This window comes from Typopeltis vanoorti, chromosome 23, assembly GCF_054136105.1.
Source record: "Typopeltis vanoorti isolate ZY-2024b chromosome 23, IOZ_Tvanoo_1.0, whole genome shotgun sequence".
NCBI lineage: Eukaryota > Metazoa > Arthropoda > Arachnida > Uropygi > Thelyphonidae > Typopeltis > Typopeltis vanoorti.
Genome location: NC_143571.1, coordinates 35,759,417 through 35,771,901, shown reverse-complemented (window position 1 = coordinate 35,771,901; position 12,485 = coordinate 35,759,417). Strand labels below are relative to the sequence as shown.

The window sequence follows — 12,485 nt, the reverse complement described above, 5'->3', positions numbered from 1 at the left end:
CTGACACTAATGAGGAAAACTCTATCATTCATCAAGTCTTATGGAATCGGAGAATATCTTTAGATGCTGTGATAAACTGGAAAGAAGAATTGTAAGAATCTAAAGAAATTATCCTCAGTTTAGTACATATCAACACTAACCTCAGATATAATCTCTCAGACTGCCATTGCGCTACTATCCAACTTTGGCTTTCACAAGACCTTGAACACATGTTAACGCTTTAATGTATAGATTTTTTGTCTTTTAAAATGTTTGTTGGTAGTTCCCTCTTGCTATGCACCCAAAGAAGTATTCTGCAAACCTAGTTGTGCAGTCTACTTAATTAAAATACTGTTTCTATTTTTATCTCTCAGCTTATAGTCATTTAATCTATTAAAAAAAAATATATATACTGTATATATGACTTGTAGTGTTGACTCGGAATTGGGATATGTTCATGCTTTTTATATACTGATCAGATCCGAGAATTAAAATAAATAATGAAATTTATTAAAATACACAACATGTTTCATCGGGGTGGCCAACTTCTTCAGGCGTGATAGAACATACAAAACCAATAAAAAACACTGTAAAGAAACATTGAGTCACTATAAAACCATAAATTATAAAATCTACTATAAACTATAGTTAATTTGAACTGGAGCTACAGTCCGTGTTAAAGTTCTATTGCTATAAACCTGTGCACTGTTTCTTTACAGTGTTTTTTATTGTTGGCTTTGTATGTTCTATCACGCCTGAAGAAATCGGCCACCCTGATATATATGATTACTTGACACATTGCTGAGAAAATTAAAGGTGTGAAATGCCAAAGTAAAGTACTCCCTTTAGCAAAAGAAACTAAACACTTAAATTTTTAATAACTTTAGTAATGTGGTACAGCATTCTTGCACAAGTAAAAACTATCTACAAAGCATTTTAAAACAAAATTAGGCAGCTAGATCAAGCATTATTTCAGCTAGACAACTCACTTTTGATTGTATTGTCATATATTATGTTGTATTATACATAAAGAAAGGCTTAGGTATTGTTCATTATGGATAATAAAGCTTAACAGTATAACTAACACCAAATGTATTAATGTATTGGTGTTAGTCAGGACCGGTCCGAGAGTATTATCTGTTGCTTCTAGGCAAAGAAAATTAGCACCCCTCCTATATACATTGTCTCTCTATATATATTTTGTCATACTCACACAAACACACATACACCTACACATGTGGATATTTATAAAAATAATATCATTATGAACAAGTATTATGCTCGTTTGTTCTGTGTGACCAATGTCTAACGTACAGTCAATAATTATTTGAAAATATTTTGTGGCAACAATAGATTCTAAAATTTTCTTTTTTATTGCACTGGCGAAGATGTTTATTATTTCATTTTGAATATCTTTTCCAAGATAATGCACATATGTATCTTTATCTTTTATTCTTCGAAGATGTTCATTCATTATTGGATCAAGCATTTCAGTTTTTTATTATTAATCAAGGTTTTATTAATTTTTTTTTCGAAGGTTGTAATTTTTCCCTGAGCTATGTAACAAAATCTAGCGCCCCGAAGTCTTAGCACCTGTATGCGATTGCCTAGGTTCGCCTAATGATAAAACCGGCCCTGGTATTAGTTATACCATTAAGCTTTATTATGGATGTTGTATTATTTTGGATACAGTATACAGATTACAATGGAAATGCAAAACAAAATAACTGATAAATGCTATATTTGGTAATGATTTTTTTCTGCTATGGCAGACTTATTTTGAAGAGACAAGGTGAATTACAGGTATTTTCCAGACAAATAATTATCTAGAGTACTTGAATTATTAAACAATGACAGTATTGATCACTAAACATGTGATTAGAAACGTCTTTACTGATTGCAGAAGTGTTTGGGCAGTTGCTGAGATGCATTATGTATTTGGTATTACTTCCTAGCCTCCATGGAGTCAAAGGACTCATCAGATTACAGTATACAGATTACAATGGAGTCCACATTGTAATTCATTTAGAGACACCACAATAACTATTGTACCTTACCCTCAAAACATTCAGCATTAGAGTATTTACTACTCCAGCAACATATTCTGTTCATTCCCACTCACCATACAAAAAATCTCCTTTTCGCTTCCTTACTCACATGATCTTTGTACAATTTCCAAAGATAACCTCTCATTCCATTAGGCATAATACAAGTCCTTTTATCCATCAAATTTGCTCCTGATATCGAAAAATGTTATACCATTCCAATTACTCATCCTGTGCATTGACTAATTTGCAATCAATGCCTCTTTTCTCAATTCACTTCTATCATATACCTTGGCATGGGACTGACAAACTTTATTCTCTGAATCTTCTTTTTTGCTTTTATTAAATCATTTATTTTGGTCAAAATTCTTAACTCTTACTTTACATTTTGGAAATCGTATGGTATCACTAATATCTTGAATCTACACACCAGGATACATCTAATCTTAGAATCATCATCATACAATATTGTCTTCTTAGTTATAACTTGTTCGTGCGGTTAGCCTAGTGGCTGTGCACTTCGCAACCATATGCCTGGGGAAGGAATGTCCTAGGTTCGATTCCCGTCGAAGATGTGAGGAGCTCAAGGATCTTCCTCAGCCATAGCCAAGTTAGCTGGCTTTGGGTGTGGGCAGAGTTTTTTCATCCCATAAACAGGCAAACCAGCCCCGTGAACACACATGGACTACAGTCATGAATAACTCCATTAGAGATGCAGCAGAGGGGGTGGCATGCTGGCTGCATTATTTCGCCGTGACTCATCATTAGGAGGAGACCCAACCCGTCTGTAACAGATGGGAGGGAGAGATAGATAGAAAGTTATAACTTATATAATATAATAGTCACATTTTCAGATCTTTTACTGTTATTTCTCTTTTTGACATGCACCCTTCTGATACTAACTCACATAATATATCTCACAGACTCTTTCACCATTTTCACATATGGTATATTACTCCCAAATCACTCACTTTGAGTAAATACATCACATGCACACTACATCTCATGCGGTCTCTCATATATTCCTTGGAAGAATGACATCTTGCCAGCCATTGTCCTGGTTCATTTTGGCCATTAGTTGCACTATAATAATATATATAGCGCACACTTAATAAACACACAATTAGTCAAACAAATACTGCGTACTGAATGTACAATACACTGTACAATAAACTAAATTCATTAAAAATTTTTACAACATTAACAACTACAACCTAAATTATAACTTACCTTTCTTCAAATACACAATAGGCCAATCTTTTTCCATGTTAAATATGCACCACCTTTATAAAAACATCTGTCCTTTAAGTCATTCACAAAACAAAACAAAAAGAAGACCAGAAGCATCTCTCTGTGTGACCTTGTGGTTTAGTATATGTAATCTCCCTGTTTTTTAAATTGAATCATAACCAGAAATGAGATATTTATTTCATTCTTTGCATGATTAAAGATAATTTGTCTATGTGAAAGGAGAAAAAATTGTTATGAGAGATTAAAAAGTAAAAATCGCATGTGATTTTCTATGATTTTTAGGTCATTAATTTAGAATTCTTTCTGGAAGGGATACTGATTCTGAGCGATCTTGCAACATCAACAATAGTCAATCACATAAAAATGCCATGATTGATGGTATTAAAGAATTTTACCCCTCCCTCCCTTTTACATGCAACTAGTATACATGACAGATTCTTATTGGTTATGTGTACTAGTTGCATGTTACTCATCTGGCTGTCCTCCAAATCTATTACTGGTCCCTGACTTTTATATGTTTTGAACTTAAAAGAGATAAGTAAACTTTTAAAAGCTTAGGAGAAATTAGAACTGTTTAAAGAACTGTTTAATGTAAGCTTATAAATTTGAAATTCCAATGCTCTCTCTTGCCATTGAAAAATGTGTGTAGCAATCCAAGGATCATACTTTGAAGATATCATTATTTAAATCATATTTCTAATTCTTGGAATGTCTGTGATGATGGTCATAAATGGTCTAAGAATGATGTATGTGTGTGCAGTGGCACACAAGGGCCCCCCCCAAAGGAAAAGTAAAAAAACACTAGAAAATTTTCCAGAAATCTTTTCCTAATTAAAATTCATTTTTTTATTTATTTTGTGCCATGTCTTCTATTTCTATACTACTTATGAATTAGCGATCATTGCAGATGCTCAGTCATAGGTCGTATGTAATGCATAGTGTGTATTCTCAAATCGTCTACTCAACTTGCATCCCTCCCCCAAGATTAAATCTTGAGTGAACTACTGTGTGTGTGTGTGTGTGTGTGTGTGTGTGTGTGTGTGTGTGTGTGTGTGTGTGTTTCAAATGGGAAGTTACAAAAAACCTATATTAGTAGCATGAGTGGACAATAATGTAGTAATGAGATGTTATCGGTCTTGGAAATTTTGAAATTATATACAAATTTTATAGAATTATATGTGCCAGTGGTTATATTATTTATCTCTCTCTCTCTCTCTTTCCTAGCTGAACTCTATCGAGCATGTTCTGAAAGCGAATTTCAGTGTGAAAATAAAAAATGCATTCCTTTAAGATGGCGTTGTGATCATGATGATGATTGTGATGATGGAAGTGATGAAAAGGAGTGTACCAATTATGAATGTCAAGTAAGCAACGTTTTATATATTTTGATAAGGTTTTATATATATATATATCTGTGTGTGTGTGTGCATGCATAAATCATGTCCAGAAAGGTTGTAATGGAGTAAAAGTACATAATCCCGATACCCTTCTCAAGTGTCCAAATGTGAAATATTACAAGCTAACTAAACTCACTAATTGAGTAGAGTAGTGGATTCACATTGAATGTTTTTGCTATAGGCAGTGAAATACATTTACCACTTCAAGAGAGTTATATATGTTACTTTGGGATGTCACTTAACCAACCAAGCCTGTAAGTATGATATATATAAGTAGTGGTGAGCTATAAGGGGCTCGCGCGAGCCCTTTGTTAAATTTTTCCCGAATTTGCTCTTTCTTCTTGGTTTTTTTTTTATTTTTTCAAAAAAAATTTTTTTTCTTTGAAACATATTAAGCAACAAACTCATATGGTAACCTAACAAAAATTAGTCTATTCGGGAGTGTAAAGATTATTTGGAATTATCGTTTCAACTCCTCTATAACGAATACACCGGCATGAAACTCTTTGATTCCAATCTTTGAGTTTCTTATTCAGTTTTAAAACAACATGGGATTTAATATCCCCTTAATTTAAATAATGTTTATATCGCCGAAATGAAGCCTATTGGCTCTTTATATTTAAGTCACTTAATGGTTGCACCTTTTTGACAACTCGTATAGCAGAGTATATAAGTTCTTTTCGCTATACCCTTTGGTATTTATTTGGTCTAGCTACTCACTGATGAAGCCTCAAAAAAGGTTGAAACCGGTCTGGGTAGTGACCTCCCATCATAATGTAATAGCAGCATACATTTCCTACGAAATGTGTTTTTACATTATGGAAAATACCAAGAATAGCGATCAGAACTTTACCACCTTTGCTGCGAGTTGCCCGAGATTAGCTAATGCAAGTATGATATACTTAGCTAATGCAAGTATGATTACTTAGCTAATGCAAGTAGTCCTAGTACTATGTACTAGGACTACTTGCATTAGCTCATGCTAGTAATCGCCGATACTTTTATAGTTTACTATATTCAGCATGAAACTCTTTGATTCCAATCTTTGAGTTTCTTATTCGGTTTTAAAACAATGTGGGATTTAATATCCCCTTCATTTAAACATAATAATATTATTATTATTATTATTATTATTATTCAGGCATCTATGGATAACTAAATACTTAAGGAATTGACAACGTACACTAGAAATATAAATTAAATGAACTTTAATATATACTTTCCGATATTTCAGCAATGTCACGTTGCCATCTTCATGGGAACTTAAGATAAAGACACGTGCATGCAAGTACTACATAACAGCAAATGAGAAACGAAGCGAGGAAGCTACCGTTTTCCTAAAGTCCTGATGGTGCCTCCTGGCGGGCTATATTAGGTGTTCTTGGCATTTGGGCTGAAGTTCTTCTGATATATGTTTCCCAAATTTGGGGCAGTCTCATGCATCCAAATTTGTTGAGGTTTGGCATGTTCCTAAGGGCTGAATAGTCTTTCATATTTGAACTTGCTGCAGTGTATTACTGTGGTTTTCTTCCACCTTATTCTGTGGCGAGTATCCAGAGCATGGTCTGCAAGCCCAGGGTGGCTGTACTGGTGAAATCGGATGTAGTCCTTGTGTTCTGAGATTCTGATATTTGCTGTCCTGCCCGTTTAGTCAAAGTAGGACAATTTACAGCTGCAAGGGACCTGGTATACACCAGGTAGTTCTAGGGGAAGTGGTTGGTCTAGTGGAGCAGATAAGGGGATGCCAATTTTCTGTATGGTCTGTAACAAGAGGTCAAGTCATGTATTTTTAAGATTTTGTTGATTTTTTTCCAAGGTGCCTCGGATGTAGGGAATGGTGATGGATTTAGAGTAATATTTTTTTTTGTTAACGGGGGGGGGGGGGGCAACTGGTTTTAGTATTTTATGGGTAGCCATTGGCTGAGAAAGTGTTAAGGATGTGATTTAGTTCAGTAGTTAGAGCTTGGTCATTTGGACAGATTAGTTTTGCCCTGTTAAATAGTGTCTTAATAACTCCATATTGTTGTGAAGGGGGGGGGGGGAATTGTTGGTGAATATATCTACCTATATGGGTGGGTTTTCTGTAAACTGAGAAAACCAACCAAGGTTCCATCAGGTTGGCAGGTGACTAGTGTGTCTAGGAAGGGGAGGCTATTGTTTTTCTCTTTTTCCAGGATGAACTTGATTCTAGGGTGTTGGTTGTTTAAGCGTGTTAAGAAGTAGAGGAGTGTATCCAGGCCATGTGGCCAAATAGCAAACACATCATCGATGTAGCGAAGCCATATGGTAGTGTAATAACTCTCTACTCTATATGTATATATACATTGTTATTATAATGATCTTTTCCTGACTTATTCCCTCATATAAATTCCTTATCCTAACTTCAATAAAATACCTTGCTCGGTGCATCAAGTTAATATACCTAAATTCTTAAGCAGTCTCAATATTCAATCTGGGCCATTAACCATTCTTAAGAGTAGTGTACTTGGATAGAAGACAAAGGGATTGCCATTGGACAACACCAATTCCTTTGTTTCAAAACTGGCACTGATTCCTTTTTTGGATTCAGGGAAAATTTCTATTATACTGCGCCACCCTGAATCCTAGATTATTGAACAGTGCAAAATCAAGGAACCAGAACTCAGCTTAGCACACTGTCTTAATTCTCTTAAACACTTTTGATAAATTCTAAACCTTATCAAACAACTAAAACTTAATTCACAGTCGTAGCCTCCCTTGTATTCACCTCCCGCCTTGATTCAAATTTAATGAACGGTGCATAGAAAAGAAATCAGGCAAGTTATCAATTAAACTTAAAGAAAAACATTTAATCACAAATCAGACAGTTTACACTTTACAAACAAATACTGACATATAATTGCACTAACTTTAAGGAATGAGTATAATTATCCAACTTTTCTAATTCTCCCATAACATGTAAAAACATCAATTCATGTAGGAAATTCTGTCTAAGGTCAATCATGCATTTTATACACTACAATGCTAAAGGTTATTCACTTATCAATAACAAAGTTAGCTCTACATGCTTCCACACTAATTCCTTCATTCAAAACTTAAAGTTCCACTACTTTCCTAAACACAATCTCTAAAGTCCTTTCATTAATCGTAACCTTCAAAACCTAATGTTCCTTTTACAATTACAGATTTCCTTCTTTAACACAATTACTGAGCAAATCAAAGTTTCTACATTACCAAAGCCTGGGGAACTATTTGACCTTCACATACATCAGGACAGGACTTCCGATTCTTGGTCCTTTCTCACAATTGACGTTATCGGCTTTATTCTACTGATAGGCCCGGACTAGACATATTTCCGCTTGCTCACCGCTCTCTGGTAGACTGGCTTGGCATGGCTTAGCAATCTCCATGGCAATCGGGAACTCCGCTTGGCTATTTCTTGACCGGCAAACTCCCCATAGACACTTCAGCGTGTTGTAACGACCTCCAAAGGCCCTCTATCTCGAAGACCTCTCCAATGCAGGGGGGGGGGGGAAGACCTCGAACCAGCTCCACAATGCCTTTTAAATCCCGCACCCGATGCTTCCTTTCTAAGTCATCGCTCTCTCTCTCCCTTTGCCCACGACACCTTATTTCTCCCAGCACCTAGCGCCACTCTCTCTCCTCGTGTGCTTTACAGGGGGGGGGAAGAGAGAAACCTGCATGTACACGTGTTTAGCTTCTGGCCATCAGTATCTACTCCGATTATCTTTCTCCCAGCAATGTGTACAAGAATTTACACAAAGTTAACATAGCTTAAACATTAGAAAATTTACAATAATTATTTACAACACGATATACAGATAAGTATTTTCTCAAATTATTAGTGTTGCTGATAAATTACAATTAGCTTTATTTATCTGATATATCAATATTGGCTCCGGAAATGTTAGTGCATGTTAAGTCTGAAGGAAACATGAAATGTATTAAATTTCAGTTTCATTCAGAACTTAACAGTAGGTTTCTGTGGGGGCAGAGTTTAAGGCTTTCTCTTCAAAAGTCTCCATAAAGAAGTTGGCCAAGGGTGGGGAAAGTGGTGAACCCATGGCTGTCCCCTCTATCTGTTTGTAGAATTTTTCCTGCCAAATGAAACAACCTGAGTTCATTGTGAACTGAAATAGGGCTGAGATATCAGGAGAAAATTTAGCTTGGATTAGCTCTAAGGTTTCTTTGAAGGGGACATTTGTGAATAAGGAGATGCCAAAACTGACCATTATGTCATTATGTTGGAGTGTAAGGTTTTCTATGCTGGGTTTGAAGTAGGCTGAGTTTTTTATGTGTGATGGTGTGTTGCCAGTATAGTGTGAGAGCTCTTTGGCTAAATATTTAGCTAGTATGTAAGTGGGGGAATCAATACCATCCACTATGGGACGTAATGGCACATTTTCTTTATGTATTTTTGGGAGCCCATATATACAGGGAGGTCTAGAGTTATATGGTTTTAGTCTGTTAGTAATTTCCACAGGCCAAGAAGCGATCTTCTTAAGGAGCCTATGGAGTTTTCTAATTTGTAAGTTGGTGGGATTGTATTCAATGGGGAGGTAAGTAGCTCAGTCTAATAGTAAAACCTTAAGCTTACCTGTGTAGTCATTATGACTGAGTACCACAGTGGTGTTCCCCTTATCTGCTTTGGTGATAACTATTTCTTTGTTTTTCTTCAATTCCTGTAGAGACTTGTATTTACTAATGGATACGTCGGTTTTTGAGGGTTTTGCTTTTGTGAGAACACAGACTACATCCAATCTAATATCGTTGGCGATGTGGTTTGGAAGGTGGCGAATCCCGCATTCAATCTGGATCATTAATTCCTCGGCCGGTAATTTCCTAGGAGCAATGACGAAGTTGTGACCACGTGACAGAGTGTTGAGTGCTTCAGGCTTCATGATGACTGAAGAAAGGTTAACTACAGTGTTGGTTTGTAGTTTTGGTTTGGACGTAGAGTTCTTTTTTAATTTATCAAACTTATTGATATGTCGACTTCGTATTCATTCTAATTCTTTTTTTTGCCGCTGTGCATGAGACGTCATGTAGAATTGACCAAAGGCCGTGATTTATTGTATTTAAAAGCTAATTCTCTAGCACTAAAATAGCTCTATTTACTTAGGCTAGGGAACCACGTGTAGCGTTAATTTGCTCCCAAAGTAAAGCCTGGCTTGCCCGGTTGTAGATACTGCCCCAAATTTGGGAAATATATATCAGAAGAACTTCAGCCCAAAGGCCAAGAACACCTAATATAGCCCGCCAGGGAGCACCATCAGGACTTTAGGAAAACGGTAGCTTCCTCGCTTCATTTCTCATTTGCTGTTATGTAGTACTTGCATGCATGTGTCTTTATCTTAAGTTCCATGAAGATGGCAATGTGACATTGCCGAAATATCGGAAAGTATATATTAAATTTCATTTAATTTATATTTCTAGTGTATGCTGTCAATTCCTTAAGTATTTAGTTATCATGTTTAACCAGCGTATAAGCCTTTCTACAAGAAAGGCATCTATGGAGTCAAAACACTCATCATGGGAGGTCCTTCCTAGGAAGAAACACACCTAGGAAACTTGCTCTCACCATTCTATCAGGCAATGCATTCCACAGTTCAGCCACCCTCCATGCAAAGAAACCACTCCTCACCCTCTTGCTCACAGCTTCCTTTCATAACTTCCAGGGATGGTCCCTTGTCATCACTACTTCCCACTGTTCCACCAAGTGAAAGAACTCTCTAGTGTCAACCCTGTAACTGCCTCTCAACAGTTTAAAAGTCTCGATCATTTCACCTCTCATTCTTCTATCCACCAAACTCTGCAGTCCACATTCCCTGAGCCGATCCTCATAACTAACATTGTACAGTCCTGAAACAATTTTTGTTTTCTGCCTCTGTGCCCTTTCCACAGTTAATTTATCCTCTTCAAATCCTGGGGACCAAATTTGAGAACAATAGTCTAAGTGTGGTCTGATCAGGGTCTTATAAATGCAATGATAACTCTTTTATCTCTGCAGGGCAGCAGTCTTCTGGGTTACCTTCACCACCTTCGAATTTCCCTGAATATGCTCCCTGAATTTCAGTTTTCTATCGATCATCACCTCCAGATCTTTTGTCTCCCCTACTTACTCCAGTAAAACTCCTCCAGCAGAGTATGCAGCCTCCCATCAATGTATCCCAAACTTCAAGACTTTACATTTTGCTGCATTAAACTGATACCCCCATTCATTCGTCCATCTGTCCAGTTTATTCAAATCCTCTTGCAGGGCTGCCACATCTGCACTATTACTAAGAACCCTGCCCAGCTTCACATCATCTGCAGACAACTGAATATCCTCTTGCAATCCATTGACAATGTCATTGATATAATGGTTAAACAATAAACGTCCCAGTACTGAGCCCCGTGGAACTCCACTTGTAACCTTCTGCTTCCTTGATATTGCTCTCTCTGATACCTATCAGACAACCAATCCTGAATCCAATTGACTAACCCGACACTAAACCCATGTGCTGTAACTTAAATATCAGCTTAGCATGGGGTACCCTATCAAATATCTTTGCAAAATCCAAAAAAATGGCAGTATATGCCTTTCCCTCATCAACTGCTCTTGTCATTTTATTATAAAAGGCAGTCATATTACTAAAGCAAGAACACCCCTTAACAAATCCATGTTAACTCTCACAGATAACATTACCCTCACTGCCCAATGATATGGTCATTGGGCAGTGATCATTGGGCTGTATATGGTCCCTCACTAATTTCTCTAAGACCTTAACAACTACTGATGAAACACAAACTGGCCTACGATTAGACACCTCCAGTCTGCTACCACCCTTATGCAATGGCACCATCTCACCTTCCTTCTATTCCTTAGGTACCTTTCCCATAGCCAGACTTTCATTGAAAAGCCAGGTCAGCTCTTTAGCACATTCTCTCAAAACCCATGGCAAAATACCATCCAGTCCCAGAGCTTTACTGAACATCCAGAGTACTCAGTATTTGGAACACACTCTCCTCTTGCACATCTAAACCTTGAACCTGCCCTATCCCTCTAGTATTTAAACTTACTTCTCCAAGATGATATACTCCAATAAAGTGTTCATTGAAGTACTCCACTATGTCCTATGCATTAGTCACTCTATTCCCATTTTTGTCTGACAATCATTTCCAATAAAGTTCATTGAAGAACTCCACTATGTCCTATGCATTAGTCACTCTATTCCCATTTTTGTCTGACAATCATTTTGCAAGAGCCTCCGTAACTCAGTCAGTATAGACGATGCCCTTTGGTTGGAAAGACCCATTCCCATCAGTGACGTGAGGAACCTTTATCTGGACTCTTTCGACTAAAAGTTAGTTAGCCTGTCTCGTATGAACATAGGGAGTTTTTTGCCCAGAAACTCGGGTTTTTCGTTCCCCCAGAACAGGCAAACCATCCCCATGAACACACATGGATTACAGTCATGAATACGTCCCAGCCATATGTTGGTTCCAAGCCCAGATAAAATTGGGGGTTTGGGGAAAACAATGGTGAACTACCTTGTAAAAAATCTCACTAGGAATACTTTGTGTGCAATGCCTACAAAGTCACCTATGGTTGGAAAATGACTGAAAGGGAAAAAAACAGGAATCATTTCTCCTCATTCTGGCCACAAAGCTAAAAAATTCCCTAGGATTTTCTTTGGATCTCTTCTCATATTCCAGTTTCACCTTCCTTACCATACTAGTCACTCTGCTGGCGTGAGTTTTATATGCTTCATGCATCTGCTTTTCATCCCTCTCCTTATATCTCTTCCATAACCTCTTTTTCACCTGCAGT

General features: G+C 37.0%; 1 protein-coding gene across 1 annotated transcript in view; it reads left to right on the top strand.

Moving 5' to 3' along the window:
• mgl (low-density lipoprotein receptor-related protein megalin) overlaps positions 1-12,485 on the top strand; it is an 890,817-nt gene that overhangs the window by 723,299 nt on the left and 155,033 nt on the right. The window contains exon 64 of the mRNA XM_090412774.1: positions 4,500-4,639. Within this exon, the coding sequence (XP_090268900.1) occupies positions 4,500-4,639 (140 nt within the window). The remainder of the gene's footprint in view (positions 1-4,499; positions 4,640-12,485) is intronic.